General features: G+C 48.4%; 1 protein-coding gene across 1 annotated transcript; it reads left to right on the top strand.

The window, feature by feature from the left end:
• Positions 1-861: 861 nt before the first annotated feature.
• On the top strand, positions 862-12,836 carry LOC112620631 (gap junction gamma-3 protein-like). The gene is made up of 5 exons (XM_025379361.1): positions 862-1,613; positions 6,119-6,263; positions 6,493-6,570; positions 10,728-10,877; positions 12,801-12,836. Exons 1-5 carry the CDS (start codon positions 862-864, stop codon positions 12,834-12,836), a joined length of 1,161 nt encoding a protein of 386 aa, XP_025235146.1.
• Positions 12,837-27,285: the final 14,449 nt, after the last annotated feature.

The following is a 27,285-nucleotide window of genomic DNA, read 5'->3' as shown; positions in this document are numbered from 1 at the left end:
GACGTCTGTTACCTCATTGAACTTGGGTCCGCCCACCGGGTGCTGCAAACACTGATGTCTGGATTCCAGTGAGAGAAACTGAGGCATTTATTGCAGGGTGCCAAGCAAGGAGAATCAGCCAGCTCAAGTGTAAGACCTGAACTCCCCAGTGGCTTGCAGGTAAGGGTTTTCAAAGGCAGAGAGGCGGAAGTTACAGGCAAAGTCATAAATCAATACATGGCCCTGTGCAGTGGCTCACGCCTGTAATTCCAACACTTTGGGAGGCCAAGGCAGGTGGATCACCTGAGGTCAGGAGTTCAAGACCAGCCTGGCCAACATGGTGAAACCCCATCTCTACTAAAAACATAAAAAATTAGCCAGGTGTGGTGGCGCACGCCTATAATCCCAGCTACTCAGAAGGCTGAGGCAGGAAAATCGCCTGAAGCCAGGAGGCAGAGGTTGCAGTGAGCGGAGATGGTGACACTCCACTACACCCTAGGCAACACAGCAAGACTCTGTCAAAAAAAAAAAAAAAAAAAAAAAAAACACTGGTAACCTGGTGCAACGGTTCACACCTGCAATCCCAGCACTTTGGGAGGCCGAGGCAGGAGAATTGCTTGAAGTCAGGAGTTTGAGACCAGACTGGGAAACATAGCAAGACCCTGTATCTATAAAAACATTAAAACTTAGCTGGGCGTGGTGTCATGCACCTGTAGTTCCAGCTACTCAGGAACCTGAGACAGGACAATTGCTTGAGCCCAAGAGTTGGAAGCTGCAGTGAGCTATGATCACACCATTGCACTCCAGCCTGGGGCAACAGAGGTCTTTAAAAACAAAAAATCAATAATGTATAATCACCTTTTTTTAAAGCTCCCTAACAGGATGTGTAGCAGGTTCCTGTGGCGGCTGCTGGCGGAGAAGAGCTGGCACTCCCCCCGCCCCCCCGGGGGTCGCCTCCTGCTTCCCCAGCTCCTGGGATTCCGCCTTGTGCTGCTGGCTGCCAGTGGGCCTGGAGTCTATGGCGATGAGCAGAGTGAATTTTGGTGTCACACCCAGCAGCCGGGCTGCAAGGCCGCCTGCTTTGATGCCTTCCACCCCCTCTCCCCGCTGCGTTTCTGGGTCTTCCAGGTCATCTTGGTGGCTGTACCCAGCGTCCTCTACATGGGTTTCACTCTGTATCACGTGATCTGGCACTGGGAATTATCAGGAAAGGGGAAGGAGGAAGAGGACACCCTGATCCAGGGAGGGGAGAGCAGCAGAGATACCCCAGGGGCTGGAAGCCTCACGCTGCTCTGGGCTTACGTGGCTCAGCTGGGAGCTCAGCTAGTCCTGGAGGGGACAGCACCAGGGTTGCAGTACCACCTGTATGGGTTCCAGATGCCCAGTTCCTTTGCATGTGGCCAAGAGCCTTGCCCGTATAGATTAACCTGCACCTTTTCCCGCCCCTCGGAGAAGATCATCTTTCTAAAAGCCATTTTTAGAGTCAGTGGGTTCCGTCTCTTGTTCACTCTTTTGGAGATTGTGCTTCTGGGTCTGGGAAGACTGTGTAAGCCCCTGCAGAACTTCCTGGGTGGGGCCTCTTCCTCCAGCCATGCCCTGGCCCTGAGCAGCAAAAGGAACCTCCAGCAGACACTGTGAGCCATCCATCGGCCTGGTCAGCCTTGTTCCATTTCAGAGACCATGTGCCCTACAGCCCCAGTGACTAGGGGTGACATCTCCTGACCTCCCCGACCTGTGGATATGGCCAAGTCGAGGTACCAGTTAACCAAAGGAGCTGAAGGAGTGAAGGACCTGCCATCCCCTAATACACAGGATGGTTATGTTGATTATGTCAAGTTGAAAACTTTGGAGAAATTGCTCTCATAGAAAGCACTAACTGGGCCAGATGCAGTGACTCACGTCTGTAATCCCAGCATTTCGGGAGGCCTAGGCAGGTGGATCGCTTGAGGTCAGGAGTTCAAGACCAGCCTGGCCAACGTAGTGAAACCCCGTGTCTACTAAAAGTACAAAAACTAGCTGGGCATGGTGGCAGGCATCCGTAATCCCAGCTACCTGAGAGACTGAGGCAGGAGAATTGCTTGAACCTGGGAGGTGGAGTTTGCAAAGAGCCAAGATGGTGCCACTGCACTCCAGCCTCGGTGACTCTGCCTCAAAAAAAAAAAAAAAAAAAAATGCTGGTGTTCCTTAGGACTGTGTTGCGGTCCCTCTCTCTCCCCGTCCCACACCCTCACTCTCCCTGGATAACTTTCCCTCTATCTGTAGCTCCAGCCACCACGTTCTTGCAGATGACTTCCCAGTGCAGATCCCCAGTCTGCGCTGCCTCTGAGTTCAGGCTTAAAATCCTGTTGTTTGGCCAGGCGCGGTTGCTCACGCTGTAATCCCAGCACTTTGGGAGGTCGAGGCAGGCAGATCACCTGAGGTCAGGTGTTTGAGATGGGTCTGGCCAACATGGTGAAACTCCATCTCTACTAAAAATACAAAAAAGTACAGGCATGGTGCAGAGCGCCTATAATCCCAACCCCTTAGGAAGCTGAGACAGGAGAATCGCTTGAACCGGGGAGACAGAGCTTGCAGTGAGCCAAGATCGCACCACTGCACTCCAGCCTGGGTGACAGAGACTCCGGTCAGAAGCCTCCTAGGCTCAGGCACTTGCTCTGGGAGCACTGGGCTTCTCTAGATCCTTGATCATTTAATCTTCATGGGCAGGATCGTAAAACACACTGTGCGGATCAGTGTCAGATTTCCTTCTTAAGCTAATAGAACAGAAAGCAGCTTTCAGGATTCAGGAAAGATTTTTCTGCACAGGCAACTCAGTTGCAGTTGCGTGTTATTGCCACCAGAGGACACTATGATCCTGCTAGCATAATGAAAGGCTCTCCCCCGGATTTAATAACAATCTTAGCAATTTTTTATTCATTTATTTATTTTTCTTGCTCTGTCGCCCAGGTTGGAGTGCAGTGGTGCCATCTCGGCTCACTATAACCCCCGCCTCCCGCCTCCTAGGTTCAAGCGATTCTCCTGCCTCAGTCTCCCAAGTAGCTGGGATTACAGGCGCACACCACTATGCCGGGCTAATTTCTGTATTTTTAGTAGAGACGGGGTTTCAACATGTTGGCCAGGCTGGTGACCTCAGGTGATCCACCCACTTTGGCCTCCCAAAGTGCTAGGATTACAGGGGTGAGACACAGTGCCTGGCCTTAATCGACTTTTTCTCTCTATAGTTTTGCCTTTTCTGGTCATTCCATCAAGGTTGAATAATACAATACACGGCCTTCTGTGCAAGGGCAACTGGTTCTATGTTTAGTCCTACTGGATGAGAGATGTTAACTAATATTTATCGATAAGTTGGGGCCTCTCCAACAAGGAGACCAATGAGGCTCTCTCCGTCAAAAGCATCTCAGCTCTGTTTTGGGGCTTTGAGTTGAGTGGGTTTTCTTCAAGCCAGATTTTACGTTGTTCCCAGACACACTCACAAGCCCTTGCTAGACCAAAGGGAAAAAAAAACAAGTTAAGCTGGGCACAGTGGCTCACACCTGTAATCCCAACACTTTGGGAGGCCAAGATGGGTGAATGGCTTGATGCCAGGAGTTCGAGACCAACCTGGTCAACATAGCGAGACTCCATCTCTAAAAATAAAATAAAGTACATATACCAGCAATGATGTATAACCAAGAAAATTAAATTAAAAAAACAAGTTAATATTGAAATGTCATGTTCGCCCCCACCCCAAATAAGCACTATAACCTCTTGTTATTCACTTCTCATGCAACCAGTCTTCTGTTCTCTGTGAGTCTTTGGGAAATGAGGAGCATGATCTTCTAGCAGTAAAACACCTTGTAGAGAGTCGCCCTATGATTTTGTTTGTTTATGTGTTTGTTTTGGTTCGGTTTTTTGTTGTTTTGTTTTTGTTTTTGTTTTTGAGATGGAGTCTCACCCTGTTGCCCAGGCTGGAGTGTAGTAGCGCAATCTCGGCTCACTGCAACCTCCACCTCCCTAGTTCAAGCAATTCCCCTGTCTCAACCTCCCGAGTAGCTGGGATTACAGGCGCACACCACCATGCCCGGCTTTTTTTTTTTTTTTTTGTATTTTTAGTAGAGATGGGGTTTCACCATGTTGGCCAGACTGGTCTCGAACTTCTGACCTCAGGCAATCCGCCTGCCTCAGCCTCCCAAAGTGTTGGAATTACAGGCATGAGCCACCACACCCGGCCTCCATGTTAATCACTCTTTCTGATTTCAAATAACTCATTATCTCCATGAACTTATGAATTTGTTTTTCCTCTTAATCCACAAAATTCTCTAGAGAAGTCTCCTTGTCATCTCTTGGCTGTACTTTCTATCTCACCAGTGATCTTTCTCCAAAGAGCTTCCTCTGCAAAGAAGCTTCATGTATGAAGACCATGTGGGAGTTGAATCAAGACCAAGTTTCACAACCTAAAAGTAGTTCACAAAGCTTCCTTGCCTCTATTCTCTGCAAATCTGTAAACTCTTCAGCTGACCCAATTTCTCTCTTTAGCCTTCAGGTTTTTATTTTTATTTTATTTTATTTTATTTTGGGGGGGAGAGTCTAGCTCTGTCACCTAGGCTGGAGTGCAGTGGCACCATCTTGGCTCACTGCAACCTCCCCCCTCACAGGTTCAGGCAATTGTCCTGCCTCAGCCTCTGAGTAGCTGGGATTACAGGCATGAGCCACCATGCCCATCTGATTTTTTTGTATTTTTAGTAGAGACAGGGTTTTGCCATGTCGTCAGGCTGGTCTGGAACTCCTTATCTCAAATGATCTGCCTGCCTTCGCCTCCCAAAGTGCTGGGATTACAGGCAGGAGCCATTGCACCAGCTGATTGTATTTTTAATTTTATTGAAGAAGCACTGTACTGTTTTCCACAGAGGAGGGGGGGTGCACCATGTTATGTTCTCACCAGCAAGGCACAAGATTCCAGTTTGTCCACATCCTCACCAAACACCTGCTATTTTGGTTTGTTTTGGTGGTGGTGGTGGGGTTTGTTTGTTTGTAGTGCAGGGAGAGTACCCCTAATCCAAATAGCTGAACTCCGAAAGTTACAAAACCAGAACTTGAGGGCCATCATAACGCTGAGAGAAAATGCTCATTGGAGCATTTCAGACTTAGGATTTTGGGATTAGGGCTGCTCAACCAGTAAAGCAAATATTCCAAAGAAAAAAAAAAATCTGAAATCTGAAACATTTCCGGTCCCAAGCATATCAGATAAGGGATATTTAAACTGTAGCCATCCCAACAAGTGTGAGGCGTCTTCTCCGAAGTCTTGCACACTCTATTTTGTCTGCTTTGATCTGTCACGTGTTTCCTACCATTTTGAAAGCATAACGAATTTTATCAGTGTTTATTTCTGATGAGAGGCAGTCCAGGCAGTGCAAAGGGTGCAAACCGTGGTCCCACAAATCCTGGCTTCTGACCCAGGTCGCGGTGAGACCCTGGGCAAGCAAGAACTTGCTCCAGGACTCAAGTTTCCTTAGTCTCTAGGGGAAGCCAGCATGATAATCAGCCATGCTCCAACCCCTCAGCTGAAACTCAGGCCTGGATGCATGGTAAATGGATTTCCTCTTCCCCATGTGAGCCACTGAATTCGCTTCCTTCCTTTCTTCCTTCCTTCCTCCCTTCCTTCCTCTCTGCCTTCCTTCCTTCCTCTCTTCCTTCCTTCCTTCTTCTCTTCCTTCCTCTCTTCCTTCCTTCTTTCCTTCCTTCCTTCCTTTTCTTCCTTTCTTCCTTCCCTCTCTCCCACCCTCCCTCCGTCCTTCCTCCCTCTCTCCTTCCCTCCCTCCTTTCCTTTTTTTCCTTTTTGAGACGGGTCTCACTGTGTTTCTCAGGCTGGAGTGCAATGATGCAAGCACAGCTCACTGCAGCCTCTGACTCCAGAGGTCAAGTGATCCTTCCACTTAAGCCTCCCGAGTAGCTGAGACTACAGGTGCGCCCCCACGACACCCGGCTCATTTTATTAATTCTCGGTAGAGACCAGGTCTCGCTATGTTGCCCAGGCTGGTCTCGAAATCCTGGCCTCAAGCGATCCTCCCACTTCGGCCTCCCAAAGGACTGGGATTACAGGCATGAGTCACCGCGCCCAGGCTTTTCTCCCTTTTGCCTCATTTTGAGGCCCCTGTCGTAGGGTACACGCCCTGGAAGGCGGGGGTCTTCCAGTAAAGGGAACCACCGAGATGCTGGACCTCCGAAGTCCTAGAGAAGGCGCCTTGGCCGCAGACGCCAGCCGCACTTCCGGCCTCTGTGGGCTGCTGGGACGGCGGTCTGCGGCTGTCAGTGCTGTTTGTTCTTGCCAGTGGCTGGGTGTGTGGTCACTTGGCGTTTCCAGCACGAGGCGTCTGTCCCCAGGCACTCAGCGCCGGTCTCGGGCTGTTGCGCCCTGGGCGCCGCCTCTCTACAGCCCCACTTTGCTCCCCGAGCCAGCTGGGAAGACTAAAAGGGTGGGGGCTGGGAGCGGCCCATGGTTAGACCCCTCTTTTCAGGCGTCCTTGGAGCATGCAGGCTGCACATTTCAGGCCGACCCCGCTCTCATCGAAATCCATGCCGCTGGCCGTGGTAGCTCCTTTCGAAAATGGCCTGGTAGAAAGTCCAGGTTGTTGAACTGGAAAACGCACTCTGCATCTCTTGACTTGAAGTTTTCGTTATTCTCCAATGTGCACTTACCCCCAGTAAAGGGCAAATGAAGATTCGGACAAGAAATTTTGCCTTTCCCAGAATGGCGCACTCCAGCAAGGGTGCCAGTACTGACTTGGGTTCTCAGTTTACTCTGAGTTAGCTTAAGAGAGAGATGCAGTTGAAAAGCTTGTCGGCAGGGATCAGGAAGACTTCCACCAAGTGGTGTGTATTCAAAGGAGAGGTAGGAATTGAGTAGGTGGACGACATGCTCCACCATCCAAGAACGTTCTAGATGGAGCCCAGGCAAAAGCACAAAGTTCGAAAAGTCAGAAGTGCAGGGGAAGTGGTAAATATTTCGACACCATCCAGATAAATTGTTGTTTGTTTTTTGTTTTTGGGGAGTGGGGACGGTGTCGCTCTGTTGCCCAGGCTGGAGTGCAGTGGCAGGATCTCGGCTCATTGCAACCTCTGCCTCCCGGGTTCAAGCGATTTTCCTGCCTCAGCCTCCCGAGTAGCTGGAATTACAGGCGCCTGCCACCATACCCAGCCAATTTTTGTATTTTTAGTAGAGACAGGGTTTCGCCATTTTGGCCAGGCTGGTCTCGAACTCCTGACCTCAGTGATCCTCCCACCTCGGCCTCCCAAATTGCTGGGATTACAGGCGTGAGTCATGGTGCCGGGCCTCATCCTGATACATGTTTATTCTCTGCCAGGGAGTGGTGATTAAGATCTGTGTGACCACAGATTCCTTCTGCTAAAAATAGCCAAGCCCCTTAAAAAATAAAGGTTAAGGCCGAGGCGGGCGGATCACGAGGTCAGGTGATCCAGACCATCCTGGCTAACACGGTGAAACCCCTCCTCTACTAAAAAATACAAAAATTTAGCTGGGTGTGGTGGGCGCCTGTAGTCCCAACTACTCAGAAGGTTGAGGCAGGAGAATGGCGTGAACCCGCGAGGCGGAGCTTGCAGCGAGCCAGGATCGAGCCACTGCACTCCAGCCTGGGCGACTGAACGAGACTCCGTCTCAAAAAATAAATAAATAATTAAAAATAAAGGTTAAAACCTCTGGGTTTGTTTTCTAGAAATAGTATAGCAGAACTGACTGCTACTTACTGACCAGTTTATTTAACCTTTCTGACTTTCAAATCCCTTGTTTCTAGGGGGATAGCAATATTATCTGTAATAGAGAGGAATGGATGAGGTTAATTTGTATAAAGCACCCACCACAGTGTGTATGGCAGGTAGTACTAATACTTCGGAGGTTTATCATTGTTTTTAGTATTAATAATCATTAAAAATGTGATAGTATCCCTTCCCATTATGGAGCCTCCTCTGTACAGTAAGCAATGTGGAAAGAGGAAGAGAAGGAGTAAATTCCAGAAAGTGTTAAAAAGATGTATGCAGAAATGATAGTAACCTATTCAATTCTCACAAAATTTCAATGGGGCTTCATACTCTCTCTTATTATACCCATAAAATATCTTGTAGCATTTTTATCTGAGTGAAAGCAAGCATGCTAATGTATATTTTAAAAAATAATTATACTTTGCAAATCACTTTTTTTTTTTTTTTTTTTTTTTTTTGAGACAGAGCCTGGCTCTTTTGCCCAGGCTGCAGTGCAGTGGCGTGATGGTCTCGGCTGACTGGAGCCTCGACCTCCTGGGCTCAAGTCTTGGTCTCCCAAAGTGCTGGGATTACAGGTGTGAGCCACCATGCCCAGCTCTCCCTTTCTTTTGTGTCTTTAGATTTATCTTTGTGGAGAGGGGACCAGTTAGGTCTTTTTTCCTCTGAGCAATTATTAAACCTCTGTTCTTTATGAACTGTATTTTTCTGTTTGAAAGCCCCTGCCTGGCACTCAAAACAAGACCAAAGCTAATAGAGTTGGGCAAACTACTCAAAATTATATATATTTGCAATCAAAACTTCAAGAAAAAGCAGTAACAACCCTCATTAAAGATGTTAGCACTGGCCAGGTGTTGTGGCTCACGCCTGTAGTCCTAACACTTTGGTAGACCAGGGCAGGAGGATGGCTTGAGCCCAAGAGTTCCAGACCAGCCTGGGCAACATGGCAAAACTTTGTCCCTACCAAGAAAATATACAAAAATTTGCTGGGCATAGTGGCACATGCCTGTAGTCCCAGCTACTCAGGAGGCTGAGATGGGAGGTTTGCTTGAGACCAGGAGTTTGAGGCTGCAGTGAACTGTGACCACACCACTGCACTCCAGCCTGGGCAACAGAGGAAGACTCGGTCTTGGGGAAAAAAAAAAAAAGTAGGAGCTTTCCTCAAACATCTTCTCTGTCCATTCACATGTCTGTGTTGTCTGTGTTGTAACTGAATCCCAGGGTTCAGTCACTTGCCATTTGCAGAATCTGATTAACAAAAGCAAAGTGTGGTATAAAGTGACTTTTTTTTTTTTTTTTGAGACGGAGTCTTGCTCTGTCACCCAGGCTGGAGTGCAGTGTTGCGATCTCAGCTCACTGCAACCTTTGCCTCCCAGATTGAAGCCATTCTCCTGCTTCAGCCTCCCGAGGAGCTGGGATTACAGGCGCCTGCCACCACACCCGGCTGATTTTTGTATTTTTATTAGAGACAGGGTTTCACCATGTTGGCCAGGCTGGTCTCAAACTCCTGACCTCAGGTGATCCACCCGCCTTGGCCTCCCAGAGTCCTGTGATTTCAGGCATGAGTCACCACACCCAGTCAGTATCTGTAGCTCTTACCCCTGGGTCATTTTCTCCAGAGGAACACCCTTCCGTCTCCTTCCTGAAAAGTCCAAGCCCAGCCACCACTCTGTACCAACAGAAGTAAGGACTTAACCACTGGATGTGGGAGGAGGAAGGCTAAGGCTGCCCATCCACGGTGGGTCTGAGATCCCACACCCCTCAGGCCAGCAATCAGACCCCACTGACCTGAGGAATACCAGACACAGTTAAGGATGTGGATGCTACAGAGAAAACAAGAGGATTAAATAGATATTTACCTCCTGAATGGTGAGACCCTCCCCGATCCTTGCTCAGGTGGCTACTTTTATCTAGAACAGGAGATGGCAAACTTTTTTCTGTAAAGGGCCAGATAGGCCAGGCGCAGTGTCTCACGCCTGTAATCCCAGTACTTTGGGAGGCCAAGGCAGGTGGATCACGAGGTCAAGAGATCGAGACCATCCTGGCCAACATGGTGAAACTCCATCTCTACTAAAATTACAAAAAATTAGCTGGGCCTGGTGGCATGCACCTGTAATCCCAGCTACTCAGCAGACTGAGGCAGGAGAATCGCTTGAACCCGGAGGGCAGAGGTTGCAGTGAGCCAAGATCGCACCACTGCACTCCAGCCTGGCGACAGAGTGAGACTCCATCTCAAATAAAAAAAGGCCAGATATAATGACTTAGGCCTCTTGGGCCACATGGCCAATGTTGCAGCCACTCAATTCTGCTATTGTAAGTGCAGAAGCAACCATAGACAATATGTAAATGAACAAGTATAGCTGTGTTCCAAAAAACTTTATTTATGGACGCTGACATTTGAATATCATATAATTTTCATGTCATAAACAATTATTCTTTTAAATTTTTTTCAATATTTAAAGACGTAAAATTCTGGCAGGGCACAGTGGCTCACTCCTGTAATCCCAGCACTTTGGGAGGCCAAGGTGGGTGGATCACCTGAGGTCAGGAGAGCTTGAGACCAGCCTAGCTGATAAAGTGAAAACCCATCTCTAGCAAAAATGCAACAATTAGTCGGGTGTGGTGGTGGGCGCCTGTAATTTCAGCTATTCAGGAGGCTGAAGCAGGAGACTCACTTGAACCTGAGAGGCAGAGGTTGCAGTGAGCCAAGACTGTGTCACCACACACCAGCCTGGGCAACAGAGCAAGACTCCGTCTCAAAAAATAAAAATATAAAAATTAACCTGGCATTGTGGCACACACCTGTAATTCCAGCTACCCAGGAGGCTGAGGTAGGAGGATCACTTGAACCCAGGAGGCAGAGGTTGCAGTGAGCCGAGATCATGCCACTGCCCTCTACCCCGGGTGACAGAGCAAGACCCCATCTCAAAAAAAAAAAAAAAAAAAGACAACTAATTTTTGTCTGTAGGTGTAAGGGTCACTGGCTCTATCTCCCTCAGGCAGCCTCCAAGATGTACTATGGAAATTTAGACATTTATGAATTGCCTTGCCATGGAAAAGGTAGTAACAGCAGCTCCGAGAGTTCCTGCCAAGCTCTGCCCCGAGTGGAACAAGTTGCTGATTCTTCCTTTCCCTGGATTTTAACCAAGGTGATAAATAAATACAGTGGGAGGAGGTATCTGGGAGAGGTAGAGGCTTTGACTCCAGACCTTGAGCTTATTTTTTTCTTTTTCTTCTTTTTTTCTTTTTTTCTTTTTTTTTTTTTTTGAGACAAAGTCTCACTCTGTCTCCCAGGCTGGAGTGCAGTGGCACGATCTCGGCTCACTGCAACCTCCGCCTCCCCGGTTCAAGCGATTCTCCTGCCTCAGCTTCCCAAGTAGCTGGGATTACAGGCGCACACCACCACTCCCAGCTAATTTTTGTATTTTTAGTAGAGATGGGGTTTTACTATGTTGGTTACGCTGGTCTCAAACTCCTGACCTCAAGTGATCTGCCTGCCTCAGCCTCCCAATGTGCTGAGATTACAGGCATGAGCCACCACACCCAGCTGATCTTGACCTTATCAAAGTCAGAAACTTTGTCCCTGAGCAATAAAAAATAGTTTTTTGTTTTCCTTTTCTTTTTTTTTTTTCGCCTTTGAGTTCAAGTGATCCTCCTGCCTCAGCCTCCAAAGTAGCTGGGACTACAGGTGCATGCTACCACACCCGGCTGATATCTTATATTTTGTAGAAACAGGGTCTTGCTGGCCGGGTGCAGTGGCTCATGCCTGTAAACCCAGAACTTTGGGAGGCCGAAGCGGGTGGATCACCTGAGGTCAGGAGTTCAAGACCAGCCTGACCAACATGGCGAAACCTCATCTCTACTAAAAAATAAAAAAATTAGCCGGGCATGGTGGTACATGCCTGCAATCCCAGCTACTTAGGAGACTGAGGCAGGAGAATCGCCTGAACCCAGGAGGTAAGGCTCCAGTGAGCCAAAATTATGTGATTGCACTCCAGCCTGCGAGCAAAACTCTGCCTCAAAAAAAAAAAAAAAAGAAAAAGAAAAAGAAAAAGCAGGGTCTTGCTTTGTTGCCCAGGCTGGTCTTGAACTCCTGGCTCAAGCAATCCTCCCACCTCGACCTCCCAAAATGCTGGGATTACAGGCTTAAGCCACCACACTGCCCCCACCTTTCTTAGTTGCCGGGGCAGAATGGGGATTTGGAATACAAAAGAGCTGTAGTTCCTGCTACTTACACATGCATATTTTTGAGCAAGTCAGTTCTCCTAGCTAAGCCTTAATGTCTTTATCTCTAAAATGGGGATAATCCACCCTACCTCATTGGGTATTTGTGTAGATTAATAAAATAACCCATAAAAAGTTCCTGTCACATCAAGGGTGTTCAAAAAATGGCAGATATTATCATTCTGATTTATCTAGACAAAGAAACTCCGAGACATTAAGGCATCATCCAAAGGACACACAGCTCATTAGGGGTAGGAGCAGGAATACAATTTGTTTTCTTGACTCTCCAGCTAGTATTCTTACTTCTACCCTGTACTACTTGAAGAGGAGGCTTTAGTTCTTTTTATTTTATTTATTTATTTTTTTATTTGAGACGGAGTTTTGCTGTTGTCGCCCAGGCTAGAGTGCAATGGCACCATCTCGGCTCACTGCAAACTCCACCTCCAGGGTTCAAGCATTCTCCTGCCTCAGCCTCCCGAGTAGCTGGGATTACAGGTGCACACCAGCATGCCTGGCTAATTTTTGTATTTTTAGCAGAGACAAGGTCTCACCATGTTGGCCAGGCTGGTCTCACCTGACCTCAGGTGATCCACCTGCCTCAGCCTCCCAGATTGCTGGGATTACAGGTGTGAGCCACCATGCCCCACACCAGTTCTCCCCTTTTCCAACACCACCCTCCCTACCACCTTGGTTTCTGCTGTACACAACAGGCCCCCTCCTATCACGGCCAGACTTTGGGCAAAGGTGGCTTTTCTGTACCACATAGTACAGGAGGTATTGGCAAGCACCACTCCTGCTCCACCTTCACCCCTCCTCCCCACTCTTTCCCCATCCATCTCCACCCCCAGTCTCACCCCCTCCGGATGCAGGCTGTCTTCGCCTGAGCAGAAGAGCTACTCTGCCTGGGCAGTTACAAAGATTCTTTGTAATGTGTTTACAGGAGGAGGGGGTGAGAGCGGGGCCTGGCTGTACTGATGGGCCCACCAGCCCTGTTTACATAAGCAGAGAAGGAGCTGAAACAGATGACCCTGTAGCTCAGGGCCCTAGATTAAACACATAACCAAAGTCCAGAGCCCTCTGCCCCAGCTGCCCAGTTTCTAGGCTACACCACACAGAAGCAGCATGGAGGAACCTCTTGACCCAGGGAGGATTGTTGACTCGGCTGGGTGAGATGTTTGCACAGGGATGGAGCTAGCAGGGCCATCTGGCTGTTCTCCTGCTAAGCGCTGGGCATTTGCAGGTCAGGCACCCTCAGGGTTCCAGGGCCCCTGGGAAGGCAGCCCCAGCAAATACTGTTTCTTCTTTGGGGAAATTTCTAAAACATTGTTATTTTTACATTTTTCGCCCAGTAATTACACCCAGCCCAAATAAACTGTGAAGTTTTATTTTGCAAGGTGGTGAGCAATGCGGTTCTCCGCGTTTAAAACATGCCGATGGCTGGCACCTAAAAGTCCTCTGCAGTTTACAAAGCATTGCCACCTCCACAATGTCATACCATCCTCAGAGTAGCTAAGTGGGTAGCTATTGCCAAAATCATCCCTATTTTACAGATGAGGGAGTCGAGACTTAGGTCAGGTCATTTGCACAAACCACACTCTCGACAAGAAGCAGAGGCTAGAAAGTGACTCCAGATTTTACGCCCCTTCTACTCTGACACCTTCCTCTCCACTGGGCTGTAAAAGAAGGCGAGAAGAGAGCTTGTTCCAATACATAATCGCCTTGCAGGTGGCCCCCAGGAGAGAGTGTCACATCTCATCTCAGACATGCTGGAAGCCAAAGTGGTCAGCCTCAGGGGGCACTGTTGAGGGCCCTGCGGTCCACCCAAGGACACCACCAGCGGGGCATTCTCTGCACGCCACTCAAAGCCTTACATAGAGAGGCCAGGCGCGGTGGCGCACACCTGTAATCCCAGCACTTTAGGGAGGCTGAGGCGGGTGGATCACCTGAGGTCAGGAGTTCAAGAGCAGTCTGGCCAACATGGCGAAACCCCGTCTCTATTAAAAATATAAAAATTAGCCAAGTGTGGTGGCAGGCACCTGTAATCCCAGCTACTCAGGAGGCTGAGCAGGAGAATCACTTGAACCTGAGGGGCGGATGTTGCAGTGAGCTGAGATTGCCCCATTGCACACCAGCCTGGGTGACAAGAATGAAACTCCGTCTCAAAAAAAAAAAAAAAAAAAAAACCACAAGAAAATAAATAAAAAGCCTTACATGGGCTGGGCACAGTGGCTCACGCCTGTAATCCCAGCACTTTGGGAGGCCGAGGAGGGTGGATCACAAGGTCAGGAAATCAAGACCACCCTGGCTAACATGGTGAAACCCCATTTCTACTAAAAATACAAAAAATTAGCTAGGCTTGGTGGTGGGCGCCTGTAGTCCCAGCTACTCGGGAGGCTGAGGCAGGAGAATGGCTTGAACCCGGGAGGCAGAGCTTGCAGTGAGCGGAGATCACGCCACTGCACTCCAGCCTGGGCGACAGAGCGAGACTCTGTCTCAAAAAAAAAAAAAAAAAAAAAAACTTTACATGGAGAGATTGAACCCCTAACTGTGTGAAACTACATGAAACATACACAGAGCATCCAACCACTAGCTGAAATCATGGAGACAAGAAAGGGAATATGTTTAGAATCACAGAAAATTTCCTCCAAGTTTGTTTCCTCTTGTCTCCTCTTGGGCTTTGTCTCCCCACATTCAAACCTGCACAATTTACCTGAAGCCATTACCTGAGTCCCAGTTAGTGCTCCATCTACTTTCTCCCCGTTCTTTATCCTCCCTTTTACAACCCAAAACACCAAACCTACCTGAAAGGCATCATCATTCCATCTTCTTTGCCACCTTTGTCTCTGCCTTTTTGGTTGTTGTTTTGTTTTGTTTTGTTTTGTTTTGAGACAGGGTCTCACTCTGTGGCCCAGGCTGGAGTGCAGTGGCACGATCATGTCTCACTACAGCCTCAATCTACTGGGCTCAAGCGATCCTCCCACCTCAGCCTCCTGAGTAGCTAGGACCACAGGCACGCACCACCACACCTGGCTAATTTTTTAAATTTTTCGTAGAGACAAGGCCTCAGTATGTTACCCAGGCTGGTCTCGAACTCCTGGTCTCAATGATCCTCTCACACTGGCCTCCCAAAGTGCTGGGATTACAGGTGTGAGCCACCACACCCGGCCTGTCTCTGTCTCTTAACCCCAACTCTACTGCACCATCCATATAGCTTTGCTCAGTTTCACTGATTAGAACTTCTCTGCCACCCAAAGTTCCCAGCTCTGCTCCCATCACCCTTAGTCTAGCCCCAGCATCTGGCTCAGCCACCAGGTCCTCCTGGGCTTTTCTTTCTTGTCACTGTCAAATCCGGGTTTCCCTGCCTTCTCCTCAATTTATGTATTTATTATATATATATTATACACACATATGTGTGTGTGTGTGTGTGTGTATATATATATATATATTTTTTTTTTTTTTTTTTTGAGACAGAGCCTCATTCTGTCACCAGGCTGGAGTGCAGTGGCACAATCTCAGCTCACTGCAACCTCTGCCTCCCAGATTCAAGTGATTCTCCTGCCTCAGCCTCCCGAGTAGCTGGGACTACAGGCATGCACCACCGTGCCCTGCTAATTTTTGTATTTTTAGTAGAGACAGGGTTTCACCATGTTGGCCAGGATGATCTCAATCTCTTCACCTCATAATCTGCCCCCCGCCCTAGCTTCTCAAAGTGCTGGGATTACAGGCATGAGCCACCGTGCTTGGCATTTTTTTTTTTTTTTTTTTTTAGACAGAGTTTTTGCTCTTGTTGCCCAAGCTGGAGCAACCTCCACCTCCTGGGTTCAAGTGGCCCTTCTGCCTCAGCCTCCCAAGTAACTGGGACTACAGGCCCGTGCCACCACAGCTGGCTAATTTTTTAAATGTGATTAATAGAGATGGGGTTTCATCATGTTAACCAGCCTGGTCTCAAACTCCTGACCTCAAGTGATCCGCCCACCTCAGCCTCCCAAAGTCTGGGATTACAGGCGTGGGACACTGCGCCCAGCCTGTATTTATTTATTTATTTTGAGACAGAGTCTCACTCTGTCACCCAGGCTAAAGTGCAGTGGCACAATCTCTCCTCCTCCCTGGTTCAAGTGATTCTTGTGCCTCAGACTCCCAAGTAGCTGAAATTACAGGCATGTACCACCACACCTGGCTTTTTTTTTTTTTTTTTTTTTTGTATTTTAGTGGAGACAGAGACGGGGTTTCGCCATGTTGGCCAGGCCGGTCTCGAACTCCTGAACTCAAGCAATCCACCTGCCTCAGCCTCTCAAAATGCTGGCATCACAGGTGTGAGCCACCATGCCCGGCCCCAAGCCCAATTTATTCTTTAGTGATGACCTTTCTGTAACAACTGTGTGCTTGTGTTTTGCAGCTTTTAAAATAGTTTTACACACATGTATATAGAGGTACCTTCATACAGAGTCTCGTTTACAAGTTAACTTCGCCTTCCCATAGGATCTGTGTTCATTTCCTGCCTTAACCGCTAAACGGGACTGTTTTGTTTTTTCCGTCTTCATCTTCAATGTGCCTGGATTCTTCCTGCTATCATGCTTTTAACCAACCTACATTCAGACCTTTCATTACCTTCCTGATAAAGTGTTATTTGTAAGTTTTCAGTATTCTTTCTACTTTGAAGCCCTAACTTCTCTTCCCCCCACCAAAACATTTTAAGTAGCCCTCTCCTTTATCCTTCTTTATTCTCTTTTTTTTTTTTTTTTTTTTTTTTTGAGACGGAGTCTTGCTCTGTCGCCCAGGCCGAGTGCAGTGGCCCAATCTCGGCTCACTGCACTCCCGTGAGCTCACAAGCTCCGCCTCCCGGGTTCACGCCATTCTCCTGCCTCAGTCTCCAGAGTAGCTGGGACTACAGGTGCCCGCCACCTTGCCCGGCTAATTTTTTTTGTTTTTTTAGTACAGACAGGGTTTCACCGTGTTAGCCAGGATGGTCTCGATCTCCTGACCTTGTGATCCACTGGCCTGGGCCTCCGGAAGTGCTGGGATTACAGGCTTGAGCCACTGAGCCCGGCCCCATATCCTTCTTTATTCTCTCTCTACAGTCATTGCTTTTTTGTTTTTGTTTTTGTTTGTTTGTTTGTTTTTTTGTTTGTTTTTGAGATGGAGTCTCACTGTGTTGCCCAAGCTGGTCTCAAACTCCTGGGCTTAAGCCATCCTCCCACCTCGGCCTCCCGAGTAGCTCGGATTATAGACATGAACAACCACATCTCTCTACATTCAGTACCACCACGGATTGGTTTCTGCCTTTTTTTTTTGGGGGGGGGGTTGTTTTGGGTTTTTTTTGAGACAGAGTCTCTCTCTGTTGCCCAGGCTGGAGTACGGTGTACAGTGGCACGATCTTGGCTCACTGCAACATCTGCCTCCTGGGCTTAACCGATTCTCATTCCTCCGCCTCCGGAGTGGCTGGGAATAAAGGCGTGCACCACCACACCCGGCTGATTTTTGTATTTTTAGTAGAGATGGGGTTTCACCATGTTGGCCAGGCTGGTCTCAAACTCCTGGCCTCAAGTGATCAACCTGCCTCAACCTCCCAAAGTGCTGGGATGACAGGCATGAGCCACGCACCTGGTCCACCATAGATCATTAAAATCAGACCGTGACTCCTGGAACCAGATGCTGGAAGAATCATGTTGCAGGTAAATGACAGCTTACTTCCTGGCCTCCGCCCTGGGCTGCCTGGATGTTTGCACATCCACCCTGCGCTGCCTTATGCCATATGCCCCTTGGAGCAATGACAGTTCTTTTCCTTTATAAACTATTCAGATGTTTAGAGGAAGTTTCAAGTTGATCCAACTGCTGTCCAGATTCCAGCCCAACTCTGAGATGTGTCCCCACCTGTGTGTTCTCTGTCCTCTTACATTTGTCCTGTACCAATGGCAAAACTGGGGAGGCCCTGCTAGAAATGACCCAGTTTGCATGTGATGGAAACCCCAGGGATCAGAGAAGCTTGAGCATTGCATCCTAAATGGAATCCCAGGATTTCAGAGAGTCATGCAAAATGTATAGAGTGTGGCTTTTTTTTTTTTGGAAGAGAGTTTTTGCTCTTGTTGCCCAGGCTGGAGTGCAGTGGTGCTATCTCAGCTCACTGCAACCTCCACCTCCCAGGTTCTCCTGCCTCAGCCTCCTGGGTAGCTGGGACTACAGGTGCATGCCACCACACCGTGCTAATTTTTTTTATATTTAGTAGAGACGGGGTTTCACCATGTTAGCCAGGACGGTCTCTATCTCCTGACCTCGTGATCCGCCCGCCTCAGCCTCCCAAGGTGCTGGGATTACAAGCATGAGCCACCGTGCCCAGCCTCATAAGTCAGGTTTATAAGCATAGGGTAATGAGAGTGATTGGCTCTTGAAATGAGGTGATGCCAGGAGGTGTGATCTGACTGTGTCCTGTCTTGGGATGATGCCAGCACTCAATCTGATTGGATCCTGGATCCTGCCATGTGATGTCCACTTCTTAATTCAGTCCCCTCTTCAGTTCGAGCACTTAGGTTCCGCCCTGTGGTTGCATGCTTGATTCATCTGGACATGCTCAGGTTACCTAACTTTCACCTAGGGATCCGTGGCAACTGAAAAACAAATCACAATTTTGTTACATAAAAGTCGAATCAGATTGATCTGATGCATTTACACTTTGTGTACTGTAGACAGAGGATGCCCTCTTATTGGCCCTGATGAAAAGTAGGCGAGTCCCAAAATGGGGCTTAGCCCACAAGGTTTCTTGGCTTTGCCCAGGAAAAAAATCCAAGGGCAAGCCAGAGGGGGAAGAAAATTGCTTTATGGAAGAGGCAGTGTTACAGCGTCGGGGGTGTTATAGCTCCGTGACTGCTCCTGCAGAGCAGGGAATAGTATCTCAGGACAGTTTTGCAGTCATATTTATACCTACTTTTGTTTTTGTTTTTGAGACTGTCACACTGTCGCCCAGGCTGGAGTGCAGCGGCACCATCTCCACTCACTGCAACCTCCGCCTCCCAGGTTCAAGCAATTTTCCTGCCTCGGCCCCACTAGTAGCTGGGATTACAGGTGCACACCATTACACCCATCTAAGTTTTTGTGTTTTTTTAGTAGAGACGAGCTTTTGCCATGTTGGCCAGGCTGGTCTCAAACTCCTGACCTCAACTGATCCACCTATCTTGGCCTCCCAAAGTGCTGGGATTACAGGTGGGAGCCACCACACCTGGCCTACCTACTTTTAATTACACGTAGATTAAGGAGCAGTTAGTGCAGAAATTACTAGGGAAGGGGTAGGAACTTCTAGGTTGTCAGCTCATTGTCATGGAAAGGGGTGGTAACCCCCGGGTGTTGTCACTGCAATGGTAAACTGACATGGCACACTGGTGGGCATGTCTTATGGAAAGCCACTTCTACCCTGGCCCCATTTTAGCTAATCCTCAATTTGGTCCAGCGTCCAAGCCCCACCTGCAGAGTCAAGTCCCTCCTCCCACCTCAGCACTGCCGGAAAAGAGCTTCAGGATGGAGCCACACATGCCACTCAAGCCCAAGGGTCAGTCAACAGCCCAGAGCCCTAAACTCATCTGTGTCCAATGTCAGGTTCTGTGACTGCTGATTCACATGAATCAACTGAATCAACTCCATCATGCAAGCCTCATGACAACCCAATGAGGTAGGTGTTGTTTGAATCCTCATTTTACACACAGAGAAACTGAGGCTCCAAAAGTTCAAGTAACTAGACCAAGAGTACATGGTACAGACAAGATGAGAACCAAGGCCATCTGAGTCCTGCACCCCTCTACTATACACCATAGCTAGGAAGGATATGGCTTGGGCTGACTTGGGAATGAGGCCACAAGGCTGGGGGGGAGGGTGGTTTCTTTTGATTTTATTTGATTAGGCACGAAGGTTCTCATAAACATCCTTATTCAGATGCAGGTGCTTTTGCAGTCGTGTGACTAGACATGGGCTAGGACTCTGTTGTCCACGGCTGGAGTCCAAAGCTGAGAACAAAGAAGGAAAAACTTCAGGAGGACACTCCCGGCCCACAGCACGGCACATCAAAGATCCCAGATGCCACCTACGTGACAGGCAGAAACGCTTGCGTGCTTTGCTTGCTCAGCCAGTTTCTCTGCTCCTTAAGTCTGGATAAAGCAGCAAGAAGGAGAGACAGGACTTTGTAGAAGTCAAATGCCTTCTGCCTATTGGTGGGGGCTTCCCTCTCCTCCTCCATGACTGGTTCCCTCACCCCTCACCATGAAGACAAATGAGAATGTCTTCAAAACCTAGGGACAGAGGCTGGGTGCGGTGGTTCTCGTCTGTAATCCCAGCACTTTGGGAGGCCAAGGTGGGCAGACCACTTGAGGCCAGGAGTTCAAGACCAGCCTGGCCAACATGGTGAAACCCCATATCTACTGAAAATACAAAAAATTAGCTGGGCGTGGTGGTGGGCACCTGTAATCCCAGCTACTAGGGAGGCTGAGGCAGGAGAATCGTTTGAACCGGGAAGCAGAGGTTGGAGTGAGCTGAGATTGCACTACTGCACTCCAGCCTGCACAACAGAGGGAGACTCCATCTTAAAAAAAAAAAAAAAAGACCTGGGGCAAGGTGGGCAGGAGTCCCAGTCACTGGGAAGACCCCATATCTACAAAACACCTCATCCTTGACCGGGCACAGTGGCTCACACCTGTAATTCCAGAACTTTGGGAGGCCGAGGCAGGCAAATCACAAGTTCAGGAGATCAAGACCATCCTGGCCAACATGGTGAAACCCTATCTCTACTAAAAATACAAAAATCAGCTAGGTGTGGTGGCACGCACCTGTAGTCCCAGCTACTCAGGAGGCTGAAGCAAGAGAATCACTTGAACCCGGGAGGCGGAGATTGCAGTGAGCCGAGATCACGCCATTGCACTCCAGCCTGGCGACAGGGCGAGACTCCGGAAAAAATGAAATAAATAAATAAACTCAACCTCTAGTTGAGCATTTTTTAAAATAGGAGACTCTCCCGCCTAGACAGGTGGTGGGTGATTCAACAATCCACTCAGAGGGGAAGGTGGCCAGGGAGGGGCAGTGGCACCGGAGGAGGTCCACGTTCCAGCCATTTGAGTGGCCAAAGGTGCCTGAGTTTCTCACAGATCAAATGGACCCAGAAGCAGGGAACTGGGCTTGAGCGGTCCAACTGGTGCCCCCACCCAAGAATCCCCACAAAAGGAGGTTGTGCAGTGCCCTGCTAGGGGCAGAAGGCAGATCGACCGGGACAGGGGACTGAGAAGTAAGCAGGCCCCCAAGGCCCCCTGAGGGTTTCATCCCTGAACTCCACAAGCCAACGTTTGTGTGGCTGACACACAGTAGCAGTAAGACTGTGTTTTCCAAAAGTGACCATGGCAGTGTTTTTGATCTCACATGCAATTCCAGAACCACACCACTTCCCATCAAAAGGTGGCATCTGGCCGGGCACCGTGGCTCATGCCTGTAATCCTAGCACTTTAGGGAGGCCAAGGTGGGTGAATCACCTGAGGTCAGGAGTTCGAGACCAACCTGGCCAACATGGCTGTCTCTACTAAAAATACAAAAATTAGCCGGGTATGGTGGCAGGCACCTGTAATCCCGGCTTCTCAGGAGGCTGAGGCAGGAGAATTGCTTGAACCTGGGAGGCAGAGGTTGCAGTGAGCCGAGATCGCATTACTGCACTCCAGCCTGGGCGACAAAAGTGAGACTCTGTCTCAAAAAAAAAAAAAAAAAGGGGGCATCACCAGGCATGGTGCCTGTAAAACCAGCACTTTGGGAGGCCAAGGCAGGAGTATCACTTTAGCCCAGGACTTTAAGACCAGCCTAGGCAACATAGTGAGACCCCATCTCTACCAAAAGATAAAATAAAATTATATGGGTGTGGTGGCATGCACCTGTACTCCCAGCTACTCAGGAGGCTGAGGTAGAAGGATTGCTTGAACACAGGAGTTTGAGGCCAGCCTGGGCGACACAGTGAAACCCCCATCTCTACAAAAAAAAAAAAAAAATTTTTTTAAATTAATGGGGCATAGTTGCTCATGCCTGTAGTCCCAGCTACATAGGAAGATGAGGTTGGAGGATCACTTAAGCCCAGGAGGTCGAGGCTGCAGTGAACCATGACTATACTCCAGTCTGGGTGACAGAGTGAGACCCTGTGTCATAAAGAAAAGAAAAAAAAGGTGTGGGGGGAAACTATTTTCCCTTCCCTTGAAACTAGGTGTGACTTTATGACTGCCTCAAGGAATTGAATACAGTGCAAGAGATGCTGGGTGCTTCTAAAATTAGGTTATAAAGGAGATGTGGCCTTCATTCACCTGTCCCCTCTGTCTCTCTCTGTCTCCCACTCCACTTCCTTCCTTCCCTTACCTCCTTCCTTCCCTCCCTTCCATTCCCTTCCCTCTCCTATCCTTCCTTCCTTCCTTCCTTCACTCCCTCCCTCCCTTTCTTTTCTTCTTTCCCTCCCTCCCTCCCTTCCTTCCTTTCCTCCCTCCCTCCCTCCCTCCCTGCCTTCCTTCCTTCCTTTCCTTCCTCCCTCCCTCTTCCTTCCTTCCTTCCTTCCTTCCTTCTTTCCTTCCTTCCTTCCTTCCTTCCTTCCTTCTTTCCTTCCTTCCCTTTCTCCTCTCTCGAGGCCCCCCAGAGGAGCCGGGTGGAGCATAGATGAGCCATCCATGCAGATCCCTTCGCCAAATGGAAGATTTAGGAGCAAAATAAACAATGTTTTCATTGCTTTCACCCACAAAATTGTTGAATAATTTGTTTTGCAGCTTAAGTAGCTGGAACACTGTGTTACCGAGGGAAGAATAACAACCAACAGAGAGAACAGACTTACAGCCAGATAAGTAAGAGATTTTTGACCCTTTCCCTGTCCGTCCACTTTGCTCAACACAACAGAGAAGCCACAGCTTCCAACAGGAAAATAGAGGGGGAAAGTGTCTCCGAGAGTCAGATCACTCACTCCTGCCACCACAGGGAGAGGGAAGGAGAGGAGGAAAAGCACAGATCACAGTACCCTTCCCACAGCAGGTTCGCCAGCACAGCCCTAGCCGACAGTAAAGAAGAAAACTCAGGCCGGGCATGGTGACTCATGTCTGTAATCCCAGCACTTTGGGAGTCCGAGGCGGGTGGATCACTGGAGGTCAGGAGTTCGACACCAGCCTGGCTAACATGGCGAAATCCCGTCTCTACTAAAATTACAAAAACTAGCCAGGCGTGGTGGCACACACCTGTAATCCCAGCTACTTGGGAGGCTGAGGCAGGAGAATCACTTGAACCTGGAAGGCAGAGGTTGCAGTGAGCCGAGATCACGCCATTGCATTCCAGCCTAGGCAACAAAAGCAAAAACTCTGTCTCAAAAAAAAAAAAAAAAAAAAAGAAGAAGAAGAAGAAGAAAACTCAGCAAAATGGGACCTTGGGAATCAGATATAAGACTTGGGTTTTATTTTTTTATTTTTTTATTTTTAGACAGAGTTTCGCTCTTATTGCCCAGGCTGGAGTGCAATGGTGCAATCTTGGCTCACTGCAACCTCCACCTCCCGGGTTCAAGTGATTATCCTACTACAGCCTCCTGAGTAGCTGGGATTACAGGCATGCGCCACCACGCCCGGCTAATTTTGTATTTTTAGTAGAGATGGGATTTCTCCTTGTTGGTCAGGCTGGTCCTGAACTCCTGACCTCAGGTGATCCGCCCGCCTCAGCCTCCCAAAGTGCTGGGATTATAGGTGTGAGCCACCATGCCTGGCCTAAGACTTGGGTTTGAAACTGGGCAGAATCTTAACTAATAGTAGCTAGGAAATATGGAATGTTCTCCAGGTGTCATTTAAAAATCCATTACCTGGCGGGGCTCAATGGCTCACACCTGTAATCCCAGCACTTTGGGAGGCCGAGGCAGGTCGATCACCAATCTGAGGTCGGGAGTTCGAGACCAGCCTGACCAACATGGTGACACCCCGTCTCTACTAAAAATACAAAAAAATTAGCCGGGAATGGTGGTGGGCGTCTGTCATCCCAGCTACTCAGGAGGCTGAGGCAGGAGAATTGCCTGAACCGGGAGGTGGAGGTTGCAGTGAGCTGAGATTGCATCATTGCACTCCAGCCTGGGTGACAAGAGTGAAATTCCGTCTCAAAAAAAAATGCATTACCCAGGGAAATGGGAGATTCAACAATACAGAGGGGAGCAATCATGGGTGAAAAATAAAAAAACTATTTCATGTATGAGCATCTCTGAATTGAGACTGCCCAATAAAGTGATTATATTTGTCATGTAATCAGATTTATTCCTACCCAACAACTAAGTATGGGCACCATGCTTAGGGGCAGTGGGAATGTTTATTTCAAAAGGTAGATTACATAAGATCTGGCTGAAGGAGTGGGAGTTTGTGTTCTCTGTTCACCTGGATCTCCAAGCTATGTACATTCAGAGATTGTCAGCCAGGCACAGTGCCTCACACCTATAATCTCAGCACATTGGGAGGTTGAGATGGGAGGATTGCTTGAGCCTAGGAGTTCAAGATTAGCCTGGGCAACATAGCGAGACCCCGTATCTACAGAAAATTTTAAAATTAGCCAAGTGTAGTGGCGCATGGCTGTAGTCCCTGCTACTCAGGAGGCTGAGGCAGAAGGATCTCTTGAGTCCAAAAGTTCAAGGCTGCAGTGAGCTGTGACCACTGCACTCCAGCCTGGGAGACAGAGTAAGACCCTGTCTCAAATATATATATATATATATCTGGAGAGAGAGAGAGAGTCAATATCCCTTCTTTCCTGGATCTTCTCTCTATTTTTTTTTTTTTTTAAGACAGAGTCCTGCTCTGTTACCCAGACTGGAGTACAGTGGCATAATCTCAGCTCACTGCAGCCTCCACCTCCTGGGTTCAAGTGATTCTCCTGTCTCAGTCTCTCGAGTACCTGGGGTTACAGGTGCACACCACCATGCCCAGCTAATTTTTTGTATTTGTAGTAGAGATGGAACTTCAGTATGTTGGCCAGGCTGGTCTTGACCTCTTGAACTCAGGTGACCTCCCGACCTCGGCCTCCCAAAGTGCTGGGATTATAGACGTGAGCCACCACATCCAATCTGAATCTTCTCTCTTATTGATATTTTAATTTTTTTTTTTTTTTTAATTTTTTTTTTTTTTTTTGAGACGGAGTCTTGCTCTGTCACCCAGGCTGGAGAGCAGTGGCGCAATCTTGGCTCACTGCAAGCTCCGCCTCTCAGGTTCACGCCATTCTCCTGCCTCAGCCTCCTGAGTAGCTGGGACTACAGGCACCCGCCACCACGCCCAGCTTTTATATATATATATTTATTTATATATATATTTATATATATATATATTTTGTATTTTTAGTAGAGACGGGGTTTCACCGTGTTAGCCAGGATGGTCTCGATCTCCTGACCTCGTGGTCTGCCCACCTCGGCCTCCCAAAGTGCAGGGATTACAGGCGTGAGCCACCGCGCCCGGCAATATATTTTTAAATTCTTCTTAGGCAACACTGAAACGTCCATGAAGATGGTTCACCAATGGGAATGAAAATTACAAGCTATTGTCTTTTGAGGATAAATGGAACATATTCCTTAGTTTCCTACAAAGGGCCCTTGTCTCTTCCTGTGAGACTTTTTCAAATACATATTTTGGACATTTCTCTTTCATTATCAGACTGTGGCAAGGAGGAAATTGCATGCGGAAATAACTCTCTAGGATGAGCAGAGCCTGCTCTATCCCTTTCCAAGCCTTCTGTGACCTCCCAACTGGAAGTGATAGCAGCAGCACCCCACCTGGAGTGGCCACTGCCATGATGCTGGCTGCAATGGGGGAGCCACAGCTGGGACCGCAGCACTCCATGGAGCTGGAGGGAGCTGGGAACACATGGCGCCCCCACTCCTTCCAAGTTGGAGGGACAGGAGACCCTCCCTCCCAGGAGTAGCTGCAGCAACCCAGTCACAGCTGCAAACCCGGGCTCCCCTTCAGCAGTGACTCCACCAGCTTTCACAACACGGAGGTCAAACTTAGGGTGCCCTTCAGGAACTTTTATTCGTTCAGGGCAGCCAGCCAATTTTTAAGCGCAGTGTCTCTTTGTAATCATAAATCATTATGTTTCATGATTCTTTCAACACTTTCGTCTTTGAGTTCTTTCGAAATTCTTGGGTGGATACCACTTGATCTTGTCAGCTGAGCTTGTTTGCTGACAGGTCTAGAACCTTGGGGTTACCAATGTTATTGCCTACATTCCCTCTGACTATCTGTGGGACCAATAACCTCATTTCTTGGAATCCATCCTTAGGAAGTAATCAAAGATGTTGAGGCCAGGCGCGGAGGCTCACACCTGTAATCCCAGCACTTTGAAAGGCCAAGGTAGGCGGATCACTTGAGGCCAAGAGTTCGAGACCAGCGCGGCCAACATGATAAAACCCCATCTCTACTAAAAATACAAAAATTAGCCAGGCATGGTGAGTGCACACCTATAATCCCAGCTACTTGGGAGGCTGAGGCATGGGAATCGCTTGAGCCCAGAAAATGGAAGTTGCAGTGAGCCGAGATCACACCATTGCACTCCAACATGGCAACTGAGGGAAACTCTCTCTCAAAAAAAAAAAAAGAAAGAAAAGAGGCCAGGTGCAGTGGCTTACACCTGTAATCCTAGCACTTTGGGAGGCTGAGGCTGGCGGATCACTTGCCGCCTCTGCCACCCCTGAGACAGCACGAACAACCCTTCCTCTTCCTCCTCAGCTTACTCAATGTGAAGATGGTGAGGATGAAGACCTTGATGATGATCTATTTCCACTTAATGAATAGTAAATATATTTTCTCTTCCTTAAAAAACAGTGTTCACATAATATGAATGTAGCAGATACTTCCAAGATACCAACCTCCTCTTCAATACAACTACAACTATGGCTTTGAACAGTGTTTAAAATAATATCAATAAATATTTATTTGTATATGAAAACAGGAAAAAGGTAAACTAAAGCCATGGGGGTTGTGTTAGGGTAGAGGGATTACAGGTAATTATTTTTCTCCATTTTGCAAATTTCCTTTAATGATACTGTCGTTGCTTTTTTTTTTTTTTTTTTTTTTGGATACGGAGTCTAGCTCTGTCCCCAGGCTGGAGAGCAGTGGCGCGATCTCGGCTCACTGCAACCTCCGCTTCTGGGGTTCAAGTGATTTTCCTGCCTCAGCCTCACAAGTAGCTGGGACTATAGACGTGTGCCACCATGCCCAGCTAATTTTGGTATGTTTAGTAGAGACAGGGCTTTACCATATTGGCCAGGATGATCTCAATCTCTTGACTTTATGATCCACCCACCTTGGTCTCATAAACTGCTGGGATTACAGTCATGAGCCACCG

The sequence above is a fragment of the Theropithecus gelada genome, chromosome 3, assembly GCF_003255815.1.
Source record: "Theropithecus gelada isolate Dixy chromosome 3, Tgel_1.0, whole genome shotgun sequence".
Taxonomy (NCBI): domain Eukaryota; kingdom Metazoa; phylum Chordata; class Mammalia; order Primates; family Cercopithecidae; genus Theropithecus; species Theropithecus gelada.
The sequence above is the reverse complement of the archived record's forward strand: the minus strand, read 5'-3'. Positions and strand labels throughout refer to the sequence as shown.